General features: G+C 42.3%; 1 protein-coding gene and 1 non-coding gene across 6 annotated transcripts in view; one reads left to right on the top strand and one right to left on the bottom strand.

Moving 5' to 3' along the window:
- RBM6 (RNA binding motif protein 6) overlaps window positions 1-22,872 on the top strand; it is a 108,450-nt gene continuing 85,578 nt past the window's right edge. For 2 of the 5 annotated variants that reach the window (XM_032648153.1, XM_032648152.1), the window contains exons 1-2: window positions 16-192; window positions 21,622-21,730. Coding sequence is in view for 3 of the 5 variants with exons in the window: in XM_032648148.1 (XP_032504039.1) it covers window positions 21,687-21,730 (44 nt within the window). In the remaining 2 variants the exon portion in view is untranslated. Of the gene's footprint in view, window positions 193-1,603; window positions 1,650-21,621; window positions 21,731-22,872 lie in introns of all 5 variants that reach the window. The other 3 variants (XM_032648149.1, XM_032648151.1, XM_032648148.1) reach the window with 3 other exon arrangements.
- On the bottom strand, window positions 15,765-15,836 carry TRNAE-UUC. Its single transcript has one exon. It is a non-coding gene; the product is annotated as a tRNA-Glu (tRNA).

The following is a 22,872-nucleotide window of genomic DNA, read 5'->3' as shown; positions in this document are numbered from 1 at the left end:
GGGGTACGCCGGGAGTGGATTCGGTGCGACCGGTCGCGGTACTCCATCTCCCGGCGGGCAGAGCGCTAAAGGCGGCGGAGCCTTTGTGAAGGCAGCGGCTCGGCGCGGAGGAAGTTCCGGTCTCCACGGCGCTGGGTCGGTGGCAGCGGCCGAGGATTAGGAGGAGCGGGCCGCGGAGGCCGCGCTGCCTCGGTAAGGGCTTGGGGCCGTAGAGAGGGCGTGCCGGAGCCTGGGGGAAAAGAGCCGGCCTGCCAGGCCGCTCTGGACGTCGCGGGCCCGCGTGGGCTAGAAGCTGCAGCTTCGTTGTCGCGGGGCGGCCGCGGCCTCGCTCAGGAAGAGAGCCAAGTGGCGGTGTGGTGAGGGAGGCGCCGCCCACGGGAGGAACGCCCCAGAATGGTCGCGGGCCCGGGGCGGGGCCCGGCGCGGCGGTGGAATTACCGGTCCAGTCTCGGGGCGGCCGGCTGCGGTGTTTTGTAGCTGGCGCGTGGTTGCGGTTCGGTGCTCCTGGTCTGAGGAGCTCCAAGCAGGCGGCCCTTTCTTCCTCCTTTTTTCCTGCTTTTTAAAGATTCTGATACAGTTCTGAGGCATCGTTCAAGAGGGAGCTTTTTTTGTGCTTATCACGTAGCCTCACTCTCAGACCTGGACAGACCCGAGTGGGCTCAGCCGGACCACAGGGCGCGAGAGTTCGGAGCCCGGCACTCGGGGCTGTAGAATCTGGAGCCAGGGGAGTGGTCTGGTGGGTCCTGCACCCGTTGGGCGCATGTAGGAGGAGAGGGAAGTTTCCTCCTATTCGCTTTTTAGATTCCTTTTGGCGTTGTAAATCTGTGTTATTCTCTTAATTTTAGAATTGATGTTGTGCTTATGGGCTCAACTCTGGGCGTGCATTTTTAAATAAAACAAAGGACCTTGTTTTGTAGGGTACATAAACTGTAAGAGTATTTGTATTTTTTGCACATTTCCAGGTTTGCTTGTGAAGGTCAGAATTGCGGGGATCTAGGTGGAGTTCAGTAGACTTAGATGCGCCTGGTCACCTGATTCATTTCTGAACTCTGGATTGTGCCCTAGGTTTGTTAGTTTTCAACTTCCTGTTGAGTAGTGCCACCAATGTGAATGGTTTAATGTCAGCATCAGCAAACTTGTGAGGACTATAGGAGTGGTATCAAGAACTGACAAGTGAGGGTAGGACTGACAATGGTATGTTAGCATTCTGGTGAAACACACAAAAGTTGGACCTGAACCTTGCCTGGTTAACAGGCATCTAACTAGGTACCTAACCTATAGAATAAGTACTAGGTCTCTGTTTCTGGACATTTGTAGCACCCTTCTTTATAGAATTCTGTTACCAGAATTGGGTTTACTTTTGTTGCCTTTAGGAGCCTAGTTTTTTTGTAGCCTTTCAGAGGAGAATTGTCAATGGAGAGGTTACTAAGTGAACTCTCCAGTCTTATTGAAGATACATGGGCAAGGTTATACTCTTCTGCCGGTGTTTAAATGTATGAAATGGTGTGTTAATAATCTAACTCAGAGTTGTATTAACATTAAAGCTATTGGAAAATTCTTTTTTTGAAAAAAATTTTAAATTTTATTTATTTATTTATTTTAGGCCGCATTGGGTCTTCGTTGCTGCGTGCAGGCTTTCTTTAGTTGCGGTGAGTGGGGGCTACTCTGTTGTGGTGTGCGGGCTTCTCATTGCAGTCCCTTCTCTTGTTGCAGAGCACAGGCTCTGGGCGCGGGCTCAGTAGTTGCGGCGCACGGGCTTAGTTGCTCCGTGGCATGTAGGATCTTCCCAAACCAGGGCTTGAACCCGTGTTCCCTGCATTGGCAGGCGGATTCTTAACCACTGCACCACCAGGAAATTCCTGCTATTGGAAAGTTCTGAAATTTTAAAGATGATAAATGATGGACTCTTCTGGCTACATTCCAAGTGCTTAGAATTTATTTTCCTGCTAGAATTCCACAGTAGTTGTTCATCTCATTCACTTAGTTAACGGGGCATCTATTGGGTGCCTTTAATAACCTTCCTATCACACTGTGGGACTCAGTAGAGCAGAGTGGGTAACTGTAGGAGCTCTAAAATCTGGTAGGGTTTGAACCCCTGACTCTTCCACTACCTGAGTGACATTGGACAAATTACTTAACTTCAATTTCCTCATATGTGTAATGAGGTTAAGAAATGTAGCCACCTCGGTAGGTTGTTTTGAGGTTTATGTAATCCTTTTAGAACAGTGCCTGGTGTGTGGAAAGTGTTCACTAAATGTTAGCCATGGTTACCTTTTTAAGAAATAGCTTTGTTGAGATATAATTCACACACCATACAGTTCACCCATTTAAGGTGCTTAATTCAGTGTTTTTTCGTATATTACGTTACTTTTTTTTTTTTTTTTTTTGCGGTACATGGGCCTCTCACTGTCGTGGCCTCTCCCGTTGCGGAGCACAGGCCCCGGACGCGCAGGCTCAGCGGCCATGGCTCACAAGCCCAGCCGCTCCGTGGCATGTGGGATCTTCCCGGACCGGGGCACAAACCCGCGTCCCCTGCATCGGCAGGCGGACTCTCAACCACTGCGCCACCAGGGAAGCCCTACTTTTTTTTTTTTTTTTTTTTACAAAGTTGTGATGAATATATTTTGTTACATACATTGTAACAAAATTTGCCATTTAAGCCATTTTTATGTGTAAACTTCACATAAAATTCATTGCATGAATTACATTCACAATGTAATGAAACCATAACCATTATCTATTTCTAAAACTTTTTCATCACCTCAAACAGAAACCCTAACCATTAAGCAAGTAACTCTTATTGCCCCCTCCCTATAACCCCTAGTAACATCTAATCTGTATTCTGTCTCTGTTTATTTACCTGTTCTGGGTAACCCATATAAATGGAATCATACAATATTTGTCCTTTCATGTCTGACTTATTTCAGGTAAAAATGTTTTCGTGTCATAGCGTGTGTCCAAACTTCATTCTTCTTCTTTTTTTTTTTTTTAATTTATTTATTTTTGGCTGCATTGGGTCTTCGTTGCTGCGCGCAAGCTCTCTCTAGTTGTGGCGAGCGGGGGCAACTCTTCGTTGCGCTGCGCGGGCTTCTCATCATGATGGCCTCTCCTGCCGCAGAGCACGGGCTCTAGGCGCGCAGGCTCAGCAGCTGTGGCACGGTGGCTCAGTAGTTGTGGCTCACAGGCTCTAGAACACAGGCTCAGTAGTTGTGGTGCATGGGCTTGCTCCGCGGCATGTGGGATCTTCCTGGACCGGGGCTTGAACCCGTGTCCCCTGCTTTGGCAGGCAGATTCTCAACCACTGCGCCACCAGGGAAGTCCCCATTCTTTCCTTTTTAATTAAAGAGCTTTTAAAAAACTGAGATGTAATTGACATCTTCATTCCCTTTTAAGGCTGAACAAAACTCAGTTGGTATGTATAGACCACATTTTGTTTAATTGTTCACTTGCTAGACAGTTGGGTTTTCACCTTTTGGCTGTTGTGAATAATGCTGATGTGAACATGGGTATACAAATATCTCTTCATGTCCCTGTTTTCAGTATCTTTGGGTATATACCCAGAAGTGGATCATATGGTAATTCTGTGTTTAGCTTTTTGAGGAACCACCGTACTGTCTTCCACAGCAGTTGCATTGTTCCCACCAGTAATGCACAAGGGTTCCTATTTCTCCCCATCCCAACACTTATTTTCTGTTTTTTTGTTTTTGTTTTTTTTTCAGTAACCACCTAAATGGGTGTGAAGTAGTGTCTCTCTCTCTCTCTCCTCTCTCTCTCTCTCTCTCTCTCTCTATCTTTAACCATTTTAATGTGTACACTTCAGTGGTATTAAGTACCTTCCCACTGTTGTGCAACCATCATTACCATCCAGCTTCAGAACTTTTTTGTCTTCTCAAACTGAACCTCTGTACCCATTAAACAATAACTTCCTATTCTCCCCTCCCCCAACCCCTGGTACCCACCATTCTACTTTCCATCTCTATGAATTTGCTTGTCCTAGGTACCTTATATAAATAGAATCATAAATTATACAATATTTGTCCTTTCGTGACTGGCGTATTTTACGTAGCAGAATGTCTCCAAGATTCATCCATGTTATAGCATCTGTCGGAATTTCATTCCTTTTTGAGGCTGAATCGTATTCATTATATATATGCTATATTATGTTTATCTTTTCATCTATTGGTGGGCATTGGGTTGTTTCCACCTTTTGACTGTTGTGAGTAATGCAGGAATGAACATGGGGGCAGGTACACATATCTACTCGAGTTCCTGCTTTCATTTCTTTTGGGTTTATACCCAGAATTGGAATTGTTGGATCACATGATAATTTTGTTTTTAATTTTTTGAGGAACTGCCATATGTTTTACACAGTGGCTGCACCATTTTACATGCCCATCAGCAACACAGAGGGTTCTGATTTCTCCACATCCTCACCAGCCTCTGTTAGGTTTGTTTGTTTGTTCGTTTATTTTTGTTTTGTTTAATAACCATCTTAATGGGTGTGAAGGTGTATCTGGTGATTTTGAGTTGCATTTCCCTAATTGCTAATGATGTTGAGAGTCTTTCTTTGTGTTTATTGACCATTTGTATGTCTTCTTTGAAGAAATGTGTATTCAAGTCCTTTGCTCATTTTTGAGTCAGGTTGTCTTTTGTTGTTGACTTTTAGTTTGCTGTATATTCTGGATGTTAATCCCTTATCAGATATGTGTATTGCAGGTATTTTCTCCCATTCGTGAATTGCCTTTTTACTCTGTTGATAGTGTTCTTTGAAGCACAGAAGTTTCTAATGTTGATGAAGTCCAGTTTGTCTTTTATTTTGACTCTGCTTTTAATGTTATATCCAAGAGATCATTGCCAAATCCAATGCATGAAGCTTCCCCTCTGTTTTCTTCTTAGAGTTTTAGATCTTAAGTTTAGGTCTTGAATCCTTTTTTTTTTTTTTTTTTTTGCTGTACGCGGGCCTCTCACTGTTGTGGCCTCTCCTGTTGCGGAGCACAGGCTCCGGACGCGCAGGCTCAGCGGCCATAGCTCACGGACCCAGCCGCTCCGCGGCATGTGGGATCTTCCCGGATCGGGGCACGAACCCATGTCCCCTGCATCGGCAGGTGGACTCTCAACCACTACGCCACCAGGGAAGCCCTCTTCCCTCTTTTGAATCCTTTTTTTGAGGTAACTTTTGTATATGGTGTTGGGTAAGGGCCCCACTTGATTCTTTTGCATGTGGATATCCAGTTTCCCTATGACCATTTGTTGCAAAGACTGTCTTTTTCCCATTGAATGGTCTTGGCACCCTTGTTGAAAATAACTTGACCATGTATGTGAGGGTTTATTTCTGGGTTCTCTATTCCATTGTTCTGTATGTCTGTCCTTATACCAATACCACACTGTTTTGATTACTGTAACTTTATAGTAAGTTTTGAAATTGGGAAGTGAGAGTCCTCCAGCTATGTTCTTTTTCAGGGCTATTCAGAGACCTATGAAATTCTATACAAATTTTAGGATGGGCTTTGGAATCAGATGGTCTTGAGTTTGCATTTTGGCTTTTCCTCATATTAGTTATATTGTTTTGGGGCAAGTCTCTCAACCTATTTGAGCCTCAGTTTCATAGTCTGTAAAGTGGGGATTGTAACAGAACTTACCCCATGGAGGACCTGTGATGATTAAGTGAGAGAACCCATGTAAAATGCGCAACTGTCGCAGAGTCAGTACTCAGCTATGCCTGCCTTTATTACTCCTGTTTCAGAGAGTAGGAATAGACATACTCAGAAAGGTCCTTTCCAGCTTAATGTTATTGTCATTTTAAACACCTGACCATAGTAGCAGTAGTAATAATATTTAATACATTGTTGCTTTAAAATTTTTCAAAACTTTTTTTTGGAGGCATAATTTACATATCATAAAATTCACTTATTGTAACAGTTCAGTTTGATGCAGTCATCACCACTATTCAGATTTAGAATATTTCCAACACCTCAAAACATTCCCTAGTTCCTGTTTGTTGTTAATCTCCACTTCCCGCTCCTAACTGCAAGTCCTAGCATCCACTGATCTGCTTTCTGCCTCTGTAGTTTTATGTTTTCTAGAAATTTCATATAATTGGAATGTCTGGCTTCTTTCACTTGTAATCTCTTTTGAGATTTATCCATGTTGCATTCCTTTTTACGAGTATATCACATTTGTTTATCCATCTACCTGTGGATTGACATTTGGATTCTTTTCAGTTTTTGGCTATCATGAATAATGTTGCTATCAATGCAATTGCTTGTGATGCATGATCTCATTTACTCCTTACAGTAATCATACGAGGTAGGTACCATTATTATTCCCCTTGTGTAGGAGGAGAGCTTTGAGGCACATAGAAATTAAATATAACTTACCAAGGGTATATAGAAAGCTAAAGTTTTGGGCTTCCCTGGTGGCGCAGTGGTTAAGAATCCTCCTGCCAATGCAAGGGACATGGGTTCGAGCCCTGGTCTGGGAAGATCCCACATGCTGTGGAGCACCTAAGCCCATACACCACAACTACTGAGCCTGCGCTCTAGAGCCCTCAAGCCACAACTACTGAAGCTCGCGTGCCTAGAGCCTGCACTCTGCAACAAGAGAAGCCACCGCAATGAGAAACCTGCGCACTGCAACAAAGAGTAGCCCCCACACACCACAACTAGAGAAAGCCCGTGCGCAGCAATGAAGACCCAATGCAGCCAAAAATAAATTAAAAAAAAAAAAGAAAGCTGAAGTTTTGTCTTCCTTTTTTTTTTTTTTCTTTTCTCTTGGCCATGCTGCGTGGCATGCGGGATCTTAGTTCCCCAACCAGGGATGGAACCCATGCCCCGTGCAGTGGAAGCTTGGAGTCCTAACCACTGGACCACCAGGGAATTCCCAGAAGCTGGAGTTTTGATTCAAACCCAGGCAGTCTGACTCTAAAACATATTCACTAGGCCAATGGTCTTGAAACCCTTTTACTCTTGAACCACCTAAAAGGATTAAAAAAAATTTTAACCCCTAAAATTTCGAAAAAATTTTTTACCACCTTGTACATTTCTATGTTGGCATCTTAACACTTCTGTCATAAATGGCTGCAAAGGATGTATTTTCTGGTATAATATATATACTGCATATATGCTTTAAATATGTAGTTGACAAAACCTTGGAACTGCAGATTTAATTTATGGAAAATGTCTGCCATATAATTTAATTGGCAAATCAAACTTTAATGTCAATCATTTAGCCAAACCAGACTGCATCAATGGGAACATTCCAAATCCCAATGATTTTTGAAATAAACTCTTAAAAAAGAGTAATAACATTTACTGAGCATTTATTTATGAGGCACTGTTCTAGTGAATTTACATTGTCATTTTATCCTGATAACTGTGAAGTAGACATCTTTATCCTGATTTTTAGAGAGAAGTAAACTGAGGCATTAAGTTAAATAACTTGCTTAAGGATCTACGTTGTGCAGAGCCAAGATTTGCCTCCAAGCAATCTAACTGTGAACCCCAGCAGAGTATGTCCAGAGACTGCACTCTTGTCCCTTTACCACCACACTGTGCTTTTTTATAAAACTCACTTTTAAACTAGGAACCTGACTGTAATTTGCTGGTGTAAGGGACCAGGATATAATATTTAAAATCTGGGAAATTTCTATTCACAAGAAAAAGCAGCTCTAATGAAGTATTTAAATGTCTCCCTGTAGTAGTAAAGTCTCATTTGTACATGAGCTTGAGATTCCTATGGGATAGCTCAATGGCCATTTCTGGCAGGCATTTGGACTTCATAGGGAAGTCTAAGCTGGGGATGGAGATGTGGAAATTATCATCATAGAGGTGGTAGAGATAGTGGTTAAATTGGGAATGGGTAAGTTTGCCCATTGTCTTAGCTTGGGCTGCTCTAACAAAATACCCTAGACTGGGTGACTTAAACAATACAAATTTCTCATAGTTCTGGAGCCAGGGAAGTTTTTTGTTTTGTTTTGTTTTGTTTTTGTGGCTGCGTTGGGTCTTCATTGCTGTGCGCGAGCTTTCTCTAGTTGTGGCGAGTGAGGGTTACTCTTTGTTGAGGTGCATGGGCTTCTTATTTGTGGTGGCTTCTCTTGTTGTGGAGCGTGGGCTTTAGGCGCGAGGGCTTCAGTAGTCGTGGCTTGCGGACTCTAGATTGCAGACTCAGTAGTTGTGGCGTGTGGGCCTAGTTGCTCCGTGGCATGTGGGATCTTTCTGGACCGGGGCTCTTTCCCGTGTCCCCTGCATTGGTGGGTGGATTCTTAACCACTGTGCCACCAGGGAAGTGCCGGTGGGGAAGTTTAAGATTAAGGTGCCAGACGATATGGTTCCTGGTGAGATCCTCTTGATTTGCAGACAGCTGCCTTCCCGCTGTATGCTCACATGGCAGTGAGAGAGAGAGAGCATCTCTCTTTTGTCCCTTTTTAAATAAAATAAAATTATTTATTTATTTTTGGCTGTTTTGGGTCTTCGTTGCTGCGTGCAGGCTTTTCTCTAGTTGCAGCAAGTGGGAGCTACTCTTTGTTGCGGTGCATGGGCTTCTCATTGCGGTGGCTTCTCTTGTTGCGGAGCACGGGCCCTAGGCGTGCGGGCTTTAGTAGTTGTGGCTTGCGGGCTCTAGAGCGCAGGCTCAGGAGTTGTGGTGCACGGGCCTAGTTGCTCTGCGGCGTGTGGAATCGACCAGGGCTCGAACACGTGTCCCCTGCGTTGGCAGATGGATTCTTAACCACTGCACCACCAGAGAAGTCCTCTTTTGTCCCTTCTTATAAGAGCATCAACCCCATTCCTAAGGGCTCTACCCTCATGACCTAATTACCTCCTAAAGGCCCCATCTTCAAATACCGTCACATTGGAGATTAGGACTTCAACACGTGAATTTTGAGGTAACACAAACATTCAGTTTAGTCTATAGCACCAAGAGACGGCATCAAGAACCATGCTGGGGAACAGAATAGAGGCTAGGGGATTAGCAGTATTTGGTGGACGTTCATTTATATATTGAACAGATATTTAAAGGTTTTGTATTGGGTGTGTGGGTGTGTGTTTTGCATGAGGGAGACTTGAGTATGTTTACAAACAAAAAGGAAGTAGTCAGCAGAGTGGTAATATAGGTCAAAAAATGAGTTAAGTGATGGAGCAAGGTAAGGGTACGTTCTTCAGACTACAGTCTTTAATTAATGGGTACACAAAAACATCCCAGAGAGACTATGGGCATGTACATTTTTAAAGGAATCAATATGCAGAACTTGCCTTCCATAAACACTCTTCTTAAGAATGATCTGGGGACTTCTCTGGTGGTCCACTGGGTAAGACTCCATGCTCCCAATGTGGGGGGCCCAGATTCGATCCCTGCATGCCTGCCGCAACTAAGGAGTCTGTGTGCTACAACTGAAAGATCCCACATGCTGCAACTAAAGATCCTGCATGCCATAATGAAGATCCCGCATGCCGCAACTAAGACCTGATGCAGCTTAAATAAATATTAAAACAAACAAAAAAGAATGAATCTTGCTCCTGGGTGTAAGAATGAAAACTCTTAGAAGAAAACATAGGGGGAAAGCTTTATGCGTTGGGTTTGGCAATGATCGTTTAGAGGATATGACACCAAGGGCACAGTCAACAAAAGGAAAAATAGACAAATTGGACTTCATCAAAATTAAAAACTTTTGTGGTCAGTGAATACTATGAACAGAGTAAAAAGGCAACTCACAAAATGGGAGAAAGTATTTTCAAATCACACGTCTGACAAGGGATTAATATACAGAATGTATAGAAAACTTCTAAACTCAACAACAACAACAAAAAACCTGAATCAAAAAATAGGCAAAGGGGGCTTCCCTGGTGGCGCAGTGGTTGAGAGTCCACCTGCCGATTCAGGGGACGCGGGTTCGTGCCCTGGTCCGGGAGGATCCCGCATGCCGCGGAGTGGCTGGGCCCGTGAGCCATGGCTGCTGGGCCTGCGCGTCCAGAGCCTGTGCTCCGCAGCAGTGAGAGGCCCGCGTACCGCAAAAAAAAAGGGCAAAGGACTTGAATAGACATTTCTCCCAAAAAGGATATACAGATGGCCAATAAGCACATGAAAAGATTCTCAACATCATTATTGATTAGGGAAATGCAAATCAAAACCACAATGAGATACCACTTCATACCCATTAGGAAGGCTGTTATTAAAAAACAAAACAAAACAGAAAAACAATATAACAAGTGTTGGTGAGGATGTGGATAAATTGGAACTTGTATTATTCTGCTAGGGCTGCCATAGCAAAATACCGCAGACTAGGTGGCTTAAACAACAGAAAATTATTTTCTCACAGTTTGGAGGCTGAAGTCTAAGATCAAGGTGTCAGCAGTTTTGGGTTTTGATGAGGCCTCTCTCCTTGGCTTGCAGAAGGCCATCTTCTGTCCATGTCCTCACATGGCCTTTTCCCTGTGCATGCATTCCTGGTGTCTCTTCCACTGATGCCAGTCCTGTTGGATTGGGGCCCTGCCCTTATGGCCTCTTTCAACCTTAATTACTTCCTCAAAGGCCCTATTTCCAAATACAGTCACATTGGGAGTTAGGGCTTCAGCATATGAATTGGAGGGGGCACAGTTCAGTCCATAACAAAACCATTGTACACTATTTGTGGGAATGTAAAATGGTGTAGCTGCTGTGGAAAACAGTATGGTGGTTCCTCAAAAAATTAAAAATAGAATTACCATATGATCCAGCAATTCTACTTCTGGGTATATATATCCAAAAGAACTGATCTCAAAGAGATATTTGTACACCCTTGTTCATTATTCACATTATCCAAATGATGGGAGTAACCAAGTGTCCATAAGTGGATGAATAGATAAAATGTACACACAATAGAATATTATTCAGCCTTAAAAAGGCATGAAATTCTGATAGATGTTGGAATATGTATGAACCTTGAAGACATTATGGTAAATGAAATAAGCCAGAAAGAACAAATATTGTATGATTCCACTAGTATTGAGGTACTTTAGAGTAGTCAAAATCATAAAGACAAAGTGGAACGGTGGTTGCCAAGGACTAGGTTAAGAGGGGAGTGGGGAGTACTGTTTAGTGGGTACAGAGTTTCTGTTTTGCAAGATGAAAAAAGTTTTGTGGATGGATGGGGATGATATTTGCAAAACACTGTGGATGTACTTAATCCCTCGTAACTGTATACTTAAAGATGGTTAAAGTGGTAAACTTAAATTATTTTTTAAAAATGGCTCTTGTTGATTCTCCTTTTCCACTTCCTCTTTCTTACTAACCCTTCTCCCACTTTACCAAAAAGTCACCTTTGCATTTGCAATCTAACTGAAGTACACTGTGCCAGGGAGGATACCCTTTAGGATACCAAACAATGTTTATATCTCATCCCCCATTGAAGGATATTTGGGTTGTTTCCATTTTTTTTTAAAGCTATTATGAATAAAGCTGTTGTGAACATTTTTGTAGAGGTCTTTTATTTTCATTTATCTTAGGCAAATACTTTAGAAGTGGAATTGCTGGGCTTCCCTGGTGGCGCGGTGGTTGGGAGTCCGCCTGCCGATGCAGGGGGCGCGGGTTCGTGCCCCGGTCCGGGAAGATCCCACATGCCGCGGCGTGGCTGGGCCCGTCAGCCATGGCCGCTGAGCCTGCGCGTGCGGAGCCTGTGCTCTGCAGCGGGAGAGACCACGACAGTGAGAGGCCCGCATACCGCAAAAAAAAAAAAAAAAAAAAGAAGTGGAATTGCTGGGTCATAGGGTAGTGTTTCTCAGGCCAGTTTCTGAAGTGATTGTACAATTTTGCATTCTTTGTGTGTGTGTGAACTTTTTTTTTTTAATTTATCTTATTTTATTTTTGGCTGCATTGGGTCTTCATTGCTGCACGCGGGGCTTTCTCTAGTTGCAGTGAGAGGGGGATACTCTTCCTTGCCATGCCCGGGCGGCTTCTCTTGTTGCGGAGCGCAGACTCTAGGTGCACAGACTTCAGTACTTGTGGCTTGCGGGTTCTAGAGCGCAGACTCAGTAGTTGTGGCACGCGGGCTCAGTAGTTGTGGCTCATGGGCTCTAGAGCGCAGGCTCAGTAGTGGTGGCATATAGGCTTAGTTGCTCCGCGGCATGTGGGATCTTCCCGGGCCAGGGCTCGAACCAGTGTCCCCTGCATTGGCAGGCGGATTCTCAACCACTGCGCCACCAGTGAAGCCCTACAATTTTGCATTCTTTCGAGTAGTGTATGAGTTCTGATTGCTGGAAATCTTTGTGTATCTGATTTTGTGAATCTTTTTAATTTTAGCAATTCTAGTGAGTGTGTATTGGTATCTCATTGTGGTTTTAATCTTTTCCTTCTGACTAATAATAGGGAGCATTTGTCAGACATGTGTCACAAATATTTACTTGCTGTTCTGTAGTTTACCTATTCATTTTTTTAACAGTGTCTTTTTTTTTTTTTTGCGGTATGCGGGCCTCTCACTGCTGTGGCCTCTCCCGCTGCGGAGAACAGGCTCCGGACGCGCAGGCTCAGCAGCCATGGCCCACGGGCCCAGCCGCTCCGCCGCATGCGGGATCCTCCCGGACCGGGGCACGAACCCGCGTCCCCCGCATCGGCAGGCGGACTCTCAACCACTGCGCTATGCCTCTTGGCTTGTGGCATCTTAGTTCCCTGACCAGGGATTGAACCCGGGCCCCGCAGTGAAAGCGTGAAGTCTTAACCACTGGACCGCCAGAGAATTCCCTGTGTTTTCTTTTAGAAACGTTATAGTTTTAGCTTCTGCATTTATGTAGATCCACTTTTAATGTGGTATGATAATAGGCAAAGCAAATGCCATCAGTGGGGATTTAGGATATGATTCTGGAGAGGAAGCCTGAAAAATCGCTATTACATTTGAGGAGGAATCTTTTATTTATTTTATTTATTTATTTATTTATTTATTTTTGCCTGTGTTGGGTCTTCATTGCTGCTCGCGGGCTTTCTCTAGTTGCAGTGAACGGGGGCCGCTCTTAACTGTGGTGCATGTGCTTCTCATTGCGGTGGTTTCTCTTGTTGCTGAACACGGCCTCCAGGGCATGTGGGCTTCAGTAGTTGTGGCTTGCGGGCTCTAGAGCGCAGGCTCAGGAGTTGTGGTGCTCGGGCTTAGTTGCTCCGTGGTATGTGGGATCTTACCAGACCAGGCATCGAACCTGGGTCCCCTGCATTGGCAGGTGGATTCTTAACCACTGCGCCACCAGGGAAGTCCCGAGGACAAATCTTTTTAAGTGTAATTGAAATGAATACACTTAAATTTTTTTAATGGGAATTTGCAGGGGTTGGGGGAGCAATGGTGCTTCCAGCAGTAACTAATTCTAGGTCCAATAGTGCATATTAAAATTACTGCTGTTTAAAAACTCATAGTTGGATCATAGTTGGGTAGGTGCTCACACCAATCCTTGCCTGTTGGTGCCCCCTTGATCCTCTTAGCTGAGTGTCCTGTTTGGCTCAAAGCATTTACTTTGGAAAAAATTAGAATGTTTAAAGCAGGAACAGGCTGCTATATACCACAGCTAAAACTAATGGAATAGTACCCCTGGTTCTGCTTTGTTGGCTTTTGGAACTGAAGTCATGAGTAAGAGGGGTGGCCCTGGGTATTGGTTTTATTTTGCTGGAGGTAAATTTCTTGGACATGTGCAGAATGGACCAAAGTGAAAGTATTTGCCGAGAATTTTTTTTTTAATTAATTTATTTAATTTATTTTTGTCTGTGTTGGGTCGTCATTGCTGCGCACGGGCTTTCTCTAGTTGCAGCGAGCGGGGGCTACTCTTTGTTGCGACAGGCGGGTTTTTCATTGCGGTAGCTTGTCTTGTTGCGGAGCATGGGCTCTAGGCATGCGGGCTTCAGTAGTTGTGGCATGTGGGCTCAATAGTTGTGGCTCGCAGGCTCTGGAGTGTAGGCTCAGTAGTTGTGGCGCACGGGCTTAGTTGCTCCGCGGCATGTGGGATCTTCCCGGAGCAGGGCTTGAACCTGTGTCCCCTGCATTGGCAGGAGGATTCTTAGCCACTGCGCCACCAGGGATGTCCTGCCAATAATGTTTTTATTAATCAAGAGTCAAAGGCAGAAGAGGCTCAGAAACAATCAGCTAACATCATCATTCTAACCTTAAAGGCTGCTGACCCTATTCAGTGGGGAGGCTTTATTCCCATACCCACTGGTTGGTTTCCAGGAAACCAAAGTCTTTATGTTCTCGGGGAGTATAATTGTAAAGCTGAAAATTAAAGGAATTGATGAGAAGGGCATCACTAGGAGTGCAATCCATAGTTTAATGTGATGCTTGCTATCTCTCAGGATTAAATGACTCCTGTTAACCAGTATTCACGTGAAATTACTTTTCAGTTCAGCATTCAGAACTCTCATTTGAGTATCATATAGAGTGAAGTAAGTCAAAGGAAAACAAATATCTTATATTAACGCATATGTGTGAAACGTAGAAAAATGTTACAGATGAACCTATTTGCAGGGCAGGAATAGAAACTCAGTTGTAGAGAACTGATGTGTGGACGTGGGGGGGAAGGGGAGGGTGGAATGAATTGGGAGATTAGGTTTGACGTAAATACACTACCATGTGTAAAATAGATAGCTAGTGGGAACCTGCTGTATAGCACAGGGAGCTCAGCTCAGTGCTCTGTGATGACCTAGATGGGTGGGATGAGGGGGTAGGAAGGTCCAAGAGGGAGGGGATATATGTATACATATAGCTGATTCACTTCACTGTACAGCAGAAACTAACACAACATTGTAAAGCAATTATACTACAATAAAAATTAACAAACAAACAAAAGCCTGTCATTTGCCTATTTACTACTGCCACCAAGATCTACACCTGCAGCAGCTTCACTTGGACTTAACATCTCAGCCTTACCACAGGGGCCCTGTTACTCATTGCTATGTTGCATCTGTTAGGGGTGGGATCTGGGCATTTGAGGTGGCAGGCCTTCTGTTCCCACTTGCATGTTCACCGCCAGGTACAGTTGTGTAGTTAGTGTTACAGTGCCACTCATTTTCAGAGTTAGGTGGTATGGCAGGTGACTTGTTATACATTCCTTAGTGGATTCTGACTTTCTTGGCTCCTGTCTTGCTGTGTATATCAACCAATATCCCTGCTGGGTTCTGATGAGCTTCAGAATTTAAAGCCTTAATCTGGCATTCAGTTCATCCCGCAGTGCCAGTTCTGTTTACCAAAAGTAGCCCTGGCTCCATGCCAGTAACTCAAGAGTTTTTGTTTGTTTTTTTTGCGGTACGTGGGCCTCTCACTGTTGTGGCCTCTCCCGTTGCGGAGCACAGGCTCCGGACGCGCAGGCTCAGCGGCCATGGCTCACGGGCCCAGCCGCTCCGCGGCACGTGAGATCTTCCTGGACCGGGTCACGAACCCGTGTCCCCTGCATCGGCAGGCGGACTCTCAACCACTGCGCCACCAGGGAAGCCCAACTCAAGAGTTTTTACCCATTTAAAGTTTAAGGATAGTTTAACATCATTTCAGCCCCAAGACCTGTAATCATTTGCTTTGCTGGATTAAGCTGTCTGAAGAATTCCAGCTATTCTGAGGAAAATTTTGGAGGGAACCACTAGATGTTTGTACATATCTTTGGCCCCGTTCACACCAGTAGTATATGAGGGTTCTAATTTCTCCAGATTCTTGTCAACTTATCTTTTTATTAGAGACACCCTAGTGGATATGAAGTGGTATCTTACTGTGGTTTTTTTTGTTTGTTTTTTTGTTTGTTTTGTTTTGTTTTGTTTTTTGGCTTATGGGATCTTAGTTCCCCGACCAGGGATTGAACCTGGGCCACGGCATTGAAAGTGCTGAGTCCTAACCACTGGACCACCAGGGAACCCCCTTATTATGGTTTTGATGTGCATTTCCCTTATGGGTAATGTTGAGCATTTTTCTTGTGCTTATTGGCCTTTTAAAAGTATCATCTTTGGAGAAATGTCTATTCATAGCCTTTGCCCATTTTAAAAATTGGGTTATTTTGCTACTGAGTTATAAAATAGTTCTTTATGTATTCTAGATACAGGTCCCTTATCAAATATGATTTACACAAGTTTTCTCCCATTCTGTGGGCTGTCTTCACTTTCTTGATGGTGTCCTTTAAAGCACAAAATTTAAAATTTTGATGGTATCCAATTGATCTATTTTATTTTTCCTTTTGTTGCTTGTGCTTTTGGTATTCATCTTATCCAAAAAGCCATTTCTTAATCTAAGGTCATGAAGATTTATGCCTGTTCTAAGAATTTTATAGTTTTACCTCTTAAAACATTTAGGTCTTTGATCCATTTGTATTAATTTTTATACATGACATGAAGTAGGGGTTCAACTTTATTCTTCTGCATGGGGACATCCACTTGTCCCAGTACCATTTGTTGAAAAGACTGTTCTTTCTTCATTGAATTGTCTTAGAACTCTTGTCTAATACACTTGATCCTAAATGTGAGGGTTTATTTCTGGACTCTCAATTCTGTTTTATTGATCTTTGTTTATCCTTATGTCAGTGCCACACTGTCTCGATAACTGTAGCTTTGTTTTCTTTTTTTTAAATTGAAGTATAGTTGATTTACGATATCGTATTCATTTCAGGTATACAGCACAGTGATTCAGTTTTTCGTATACACACACACACACACACACACACACATATTCCTTTTCAGATTCTTTTCCCTTATAGGTTATTAAAAAATACCGAGTATAGTCCCCTGTGCTATGCAGTAGGTCCTTGTGGGTCATCTATTTTATATATAGTATTGTGTATATGTTAATCCCAACCTCCCAATTTATCCCTCCCTGCATCCCCCCTTCCCCATTGGTAACAACAAGTTTGTTTTCTATGTCTGTGAGTCGCTTTCTGTTTTGTAAATAAGTTTATTTATATCATTTATATCATTTTTTAAAGACTCCACATAGTAGCGATATCATATGATATTTGTCTTTCTCTTTCTGGCTTACCTCACTTAGAATGATAATCTAAATGTTGCTGCAAATGGCATTATTTCGTTCTTTTTTATAGCTGAGTAATATTCCATTGTATATGTATATACTACATCTTCTTTATCCATTCATGTGTCAATGGACATTTAGGTTGCTTGTAGTTAAGTTTTAGAATCAGGAAATGTGAGTCCCCTAACTTTGTGGTATGTGTTCTTTTCTATTTTGCACAGATGATACCATATTACAAATAATACTTTGCACATATTTTTAAACTTAATATATAATAGTTTATCCTATATAAATTAACATAGCTATTTCATTTTTTGAGAGTTGCATAGTATTTCAGTAGTACAAATATATTCTGTTGATGTAATATAGATTTTATAATCTTTTGCTATTACAAACAGTGCTGCACTATGTACCTTTGTAAACATGTCACCTCACATTGTAAGTTTCTAGAGAATGAATTCCTAGAAGAGGAACTAGAAAGTCAGAAGTTATATGCATTTAAAATTTTGTGAATTCTAGTTTATGTAGAAGGAAAACTATGGAAAACTGTAGAATTTTTCCTTATGTTATTGATGTCTAACTTTATCCTGTTTTGGTTAGAGAGGATACTTTGTACGGTTATTTATCTTATAAAATCTATTGAGGCTTGTTTGTGGCCCAGCAAATGGTCCATCCTGAAGAATATCCCATGTGCACTTGACAAGATGTGATTCTACTGTTGTTGGGTGGAGTGTTCTGTGTCAATTAGATGTGTTTGGTTTATTGTGCTAAGTTCTCTGTTTTCTTATATACTGTCTGGTTGATCAATTCATTATTCAAAGTGAGGTTTGAAGTTTCCAACTGTTATAGAACTGTCTACTTCTCCCTTCAGTTTCTTTCAGTTTTTGCTTCATATATTTTGAGGGTCTGTTATTAGGTGTATAATGTTTATGATTTATCTTCTTGTGTTTTTTTAACCTTTAAATTAATATATAATGCCCTTTGTCTTTTGTACCTTTTTTGATTTAAAGTCTGTTTTGTCTGATACTAGTATAGCCACCACAGATCTCATTTGGTTACTATTTGCGTGGAATATTTTTTTCTGTCTTTTCCCTTTCAACCTATTTGTGTCTTTGGATCTACAGCGAGTCTGTTGTAGACAGCGTATAGTTGGATTATGTTTTTTAATCTATTATGCCAATCTTGTCTTTTGAGAAGAAGATTTTAAACTGTTTACATTTAAAGTGATTACTAATAAGGAGGAACTTCTGCCATTTTGCTATTTGTAATCTGTATTCCTTATAGCTTTTTTTCCCTTCATTTCTTCCATTATTACCTTATTTAGTGTGTAGTTGATTTTTTTATAGTGAAATGTCTTGAATGCCTTCTCATTTTCTTATGTGTATATTCTAAAGATATTTTCTTTGTGGTTACCATGGGAATTACATTTAACATCATATAGTTATAACAATTTAATTTGAATTTATACCAACTTAAGTTCAATAGCATAGAAAAACTGCTTCTATACTGTTCCTTTCCTTCCCTCTGTCTTTTTTTAATATATTATCCCATTGCTTCTATTTATTTATTTATGTATGTATGTATGTTTGGCTGCATTGGGTCTTTGTTGCTGCACGCTGGCTTTCTCTAGTTGCAGTGAGCGGGGGCTACTCCTCATTGCAGTGCGCAGGCCTCTCACTGCGGTGGCCTCTCTCGCTGTGGAGCACGGTCTCCAGGCGCATGGGCTTCAATAGTTGTGGCACACGGGCTCAGTAGTTGTGGCTCGTGGGCTCCAGAGTGCAGGGTCAGTAGCTGTGGTGCACGGGGTCAGTTGCTCTGCGGCATGTGGGATCTTCCCGGACCAGGGCTCGAACTCGTGTCCCCTGCGCTGGCAGGTGGATTCTTAACCACTGCACCACCAGTGAAGTCCCCCTTCCCTCTGTTATTGATGTCACAGATAACATCTTTATAAATTGTGTCCCATTAACCTAGATTAATAATTTTTTTAAATAAATGTATTCATTTATTTATTTATTTTTGGCTGCGTTGGGTCTTCGTTGCTGCACGCGGGCTTTCTGTAGTTGCAGCGAGCGGGGGTACTCTTGGTTGCGGTGAGCAGGCTTCTTATTGTGGTGGCTTCTCTTGTTGCGCAGCACGGGCTCTAGGTGCGTGGGCTCAGTAGTTGTGGCGCACGGGCTTAGTTGCTCCGCGGCATGTGGGATCTTCCCAGACCAGGCTCGAACCCGTCACCCCTGCATTGGCAGGCAGATTCTTAACCACTGCGCCACCAGGGAAGTCCCCCTTCCCTCTGTTACTGTTGTCACAGATAACATCTTTATAAATGGTGTCCCATTAACATAGATTAATAATTGTTTTTTATGCGTTTGTCTTTTAAATCATGTAGAAAGTAAAAACTGGAGTTAAAAATTGAAGTTACAATAATACTAGCTTTTATAATTGCTCTTGCTTTTTTAATCTTTACTGAAGCTTTATTTCTTCATATGGCTTCAAGTTACTTTTGACTTTCTTTCATTTCTTGCAGGGCCCATCTACTGGTAACAAATTCCCTCAGCTTTTGCTTATCAGGAAATGTCTTAATTTCTTACTCTTTTTTTTTTTTTTCCACGCCAAGTGGCATGCGGGATCTTAGTTCCCTGACCAGGGATTGAACCCGTGCCCCCTGCAGTGGAAACACAGAGTCTTAACCACTGGACCACCAGGGAAGTCCCTCTTTCTCATTTTTGAAGGAGAGTTTTGCTAGATATAGAATTCTTTTCCTATACCATTTTTGCAAAGGCTATTCCTTAGGTGTGATCACTGACACCTGTTCTCTTAGCCTTTGTTCATCTAATGTGTTAACCAAGATTTCCTTGAATGCTAGGAGCTCAAACAGATAAAACAAAAATGGACAAAAAACACACCAACAAAAATAAGAGAAAGAAAAACCCACCTCTCTTTGTTTTTGCAGATTGGTTCTGTGCTGGAGCCATTCCTTCAACACTTAGCTAGGCTTGCTCTGAACCTAGAGATCAGCCTGAGGTGAAAGCTTAGAGTCTTCTCAGGTTTTGTCTGATCATGTGTCTGGGTATGCTTGTGGTGTTCTAAATTTTCTCATATACATGGTGCCTTGGAATGTCCTAACTCCCCAAAGTGTTTTCACCCCAACCTCTCCATATCTGTGAGTCTGTAGTCTGCTTTGCAGCTTTTATTAGCAGTGCCTGCCGCTTTTCCCCCCAGAGTTCTGAGTTAGGTAAAACAGAGGCAAGTACCTTGCATCAGTCCTTCAGATAGCCCCCATACAGATTAGAACAGATGTACACAATAATTTACAAATCAGGTTTCCCTTGGGTTTAGGGAGGGAGCTGAAAACTGGGCTGCCTTCAAGACAAGAACCACTGCCACGCTGGGGTGGGGGTGGGGCAAGGATCCGTAAAAACACCAAAAAACTTTCCTATTATTTTGAGGATGACTTTTTCATTTTTTATTCTTTTTAAAAAATATTTATTTATTTGGCTGCGCCTGGTCTTAGTTGCGGCTCGTGGGATCTTTATTATGGCACGTGGGATCTTTGTTGCGGCATTCGGCATCTAGTGCCGCTGACCAGGGATCGAACCCATGCCCCCTGCGTTGGGAGCGCCGGATCTTAACTACTGGACCACCAGGGAAGTCCCGAGGATGACTTTTTCTTGATTGAGTGTTCAGTTGGTTGTTGTAAAGCTTTGACTGTTTTCTAAAGCTACAACAAAGTTGGTTCAGACTGCTTGTTTTTTGATGTTTCTGTTGAGGAATGAGGCTTTGGAATTTCATAGTCTGCTGTTTTGCTGACATGTGGGTTGTGTTTTCACTCTCTTGGTAGTGTACTTGGATTCACAAAAGTTTTCAATTTTGATGAAGTCTACTTTATTTTTTCTTTTGTTGTCATAGTAAGAAACCATTGCCAAATCCAAGGTCATAAAAGTTTGCCTCTTTTTGGGAATTCCCTGGTGGTCCAGTGGTTAGGACTTGGCTCTTTCACTGCCTGGGCCCAGGTTCAGTCGGGGAACTAGGCTCCCACAGGCCTCATGGTATGGCCAAAAAAAAAAAAGTTTGCCACTTTTTTAGTAGCTGGAGCACAGGTCCTGTGATGACTTCTCAGCCTTAGGTTACATGCCCATCTTCAAAGCAATCACTGTGGTGAGGTAATAGACTATTCTTTTCTTGCTTTTTTTTTTTTTTTTTTTACTTTTTATTTATTTTTTGGCTGCTCTGCTTGGCATGTGGGATCTTATTTCCCCCACCAGGGATTGAACTTGTGCCCCCTGCATTGGAAGCTTGGAGTCTTAACCACTGGGCAGCCAGGGAAGTCCCGGTAATAGACTATTCTGATTGGCCAGACTGAATAGAGTAGGATCAGCCGCACAGACTGAGAGTGGTGTTTATGCTAAGGTGCTGTTTCCGAAAAGGAGGATAGAATGGGTGCCAGAAAAATTAGTAAATATATTATGAAGCATTCTTAGTACATTGAGAAGTTGATGGTGCCCTAGAGTGCACATTTTAAATTTAAAATGTATTTTTCTTGCTATAAATTAACATGTAAATGTTTAAAAGTGACTTCCAAAACTATACCTGCTGATGTTTTCCCTGATAAGCCAAACAGGAGGAAATTGTTTTATTCTTTACTTCATGTTCCAATGTACTCATTTTTTGTGGTTTGTTTTGTACAGGTACTGTGATAACCAGAGTTTGGTAGCAAGGATCTACTTATTGGACCCTCTTGACATAGAAAGAGATGTGGGGGGATTCTCGATCTGCTAACAGAACAGGACCTTTTCGGTAAGTCTTTAAATTTGAATATTGAAATGTCAGTATTTTAATGATACAGTATAATATTTTTGGCCTACCATAAAGAGGGATATTTTCTAGAAATAGCTCTGATTTTTTAAAAATAGAAACTATTTAAAATTTTTCTAGTCATTTCTAAAGTGATTGTGAGACTAAATACCCAGTGTGTCGAGTGTTTTGTGTTTTAGCATTTTTAAAAGCATTAACAAAATCCCCCAATTTCTAAAAATATTTTTTGTCTCTTTTAGCAAAGTAATACATATTTGATTAATAAGGAAAGCTAGTAAAAAATGTACATAAATGTATGTAAATGTTTCATTAAATTCAGTAATTTATGTCTAGAATCCAGAGCTCTGTCTTTCCTGTGACACATTGTGTTTCAGCTACCAAAAATAGTTCTGAGAAAGAAAAATTACTCGATGCAATTTTCTAAGCTACATTTCAATTTTAAGGATTACTAGGTACAAAGATAAGTGGAGAAGGTGGTACCGTTCAGTTGTAAATGGATTATATTTTAGAATTGTGGGAAGTTAATTTTTTATAGCCAGTATAATAAACACTGATGATGGTATTTCAAAACTTTTGCATTGTGTTTACAATTGGAATATGATTGTTATGGCTTTACTTGGTATGTGGCAAAGAAATCTGACCTTTAAAGCTATACATTAAAAAATATTTATGCTCCAGGGAGTTCCCTGGTGGTCCAGTGGTTAGGACTCCATACTCTCACTGCCAAGGGCCTGGGTTCAGTCCCTGGTGGGGGAACTAAAATCCCACAAGCCATGTGGTGTGGCCAAAAAAAAAAATTTATGTTCTAATTGAAACTTCTGTTACTAGTAAATTTTGATTGGCAGTCTGCAGGATCTTCTTGTGCAAATTCAACAGATGTTTTATTATTTTGAAGCTTGGGGTTCCAATGAAAAATTTAGGGAGAGAACTAAGTTTTAAAAAAATCCGTATAGGGCTTCCCTTGTGGCGCAGTGGTTGAGGGTTCGCCTGCCGATGCAGGGGACGCAGGTTCGTGCCCCGGTCTGGGAAGATCCCACATGCCGCGGAGCGGCTGGGCCCGTAAGCTGTGGCCGCGTCCGGAGCCTGTGCTCCGCAACGGGAGAGGCCATAGCAGTGAGAGGCCC

Source organism: Phocoena sinus, chromosome 11 (assembly GCF_008692025.1).
Source record: "Phocoena sinus isolate mPhoSin1 chromosome 11, mPhoSin1.pri, whole genome shotgun sequence".
Classification (NCBI taxonomy): domain Eukaryota; kingdom Metazoa; phylum Chordata; class Mammalia; order Artiodactyla; family Phocoenidae; genus Phocoena; species Phocoena sinus.
Note: the sequence above shows the minus strand (reverse complement) of the source record. Positions and strands in the feature narration are given on the sequence as shown.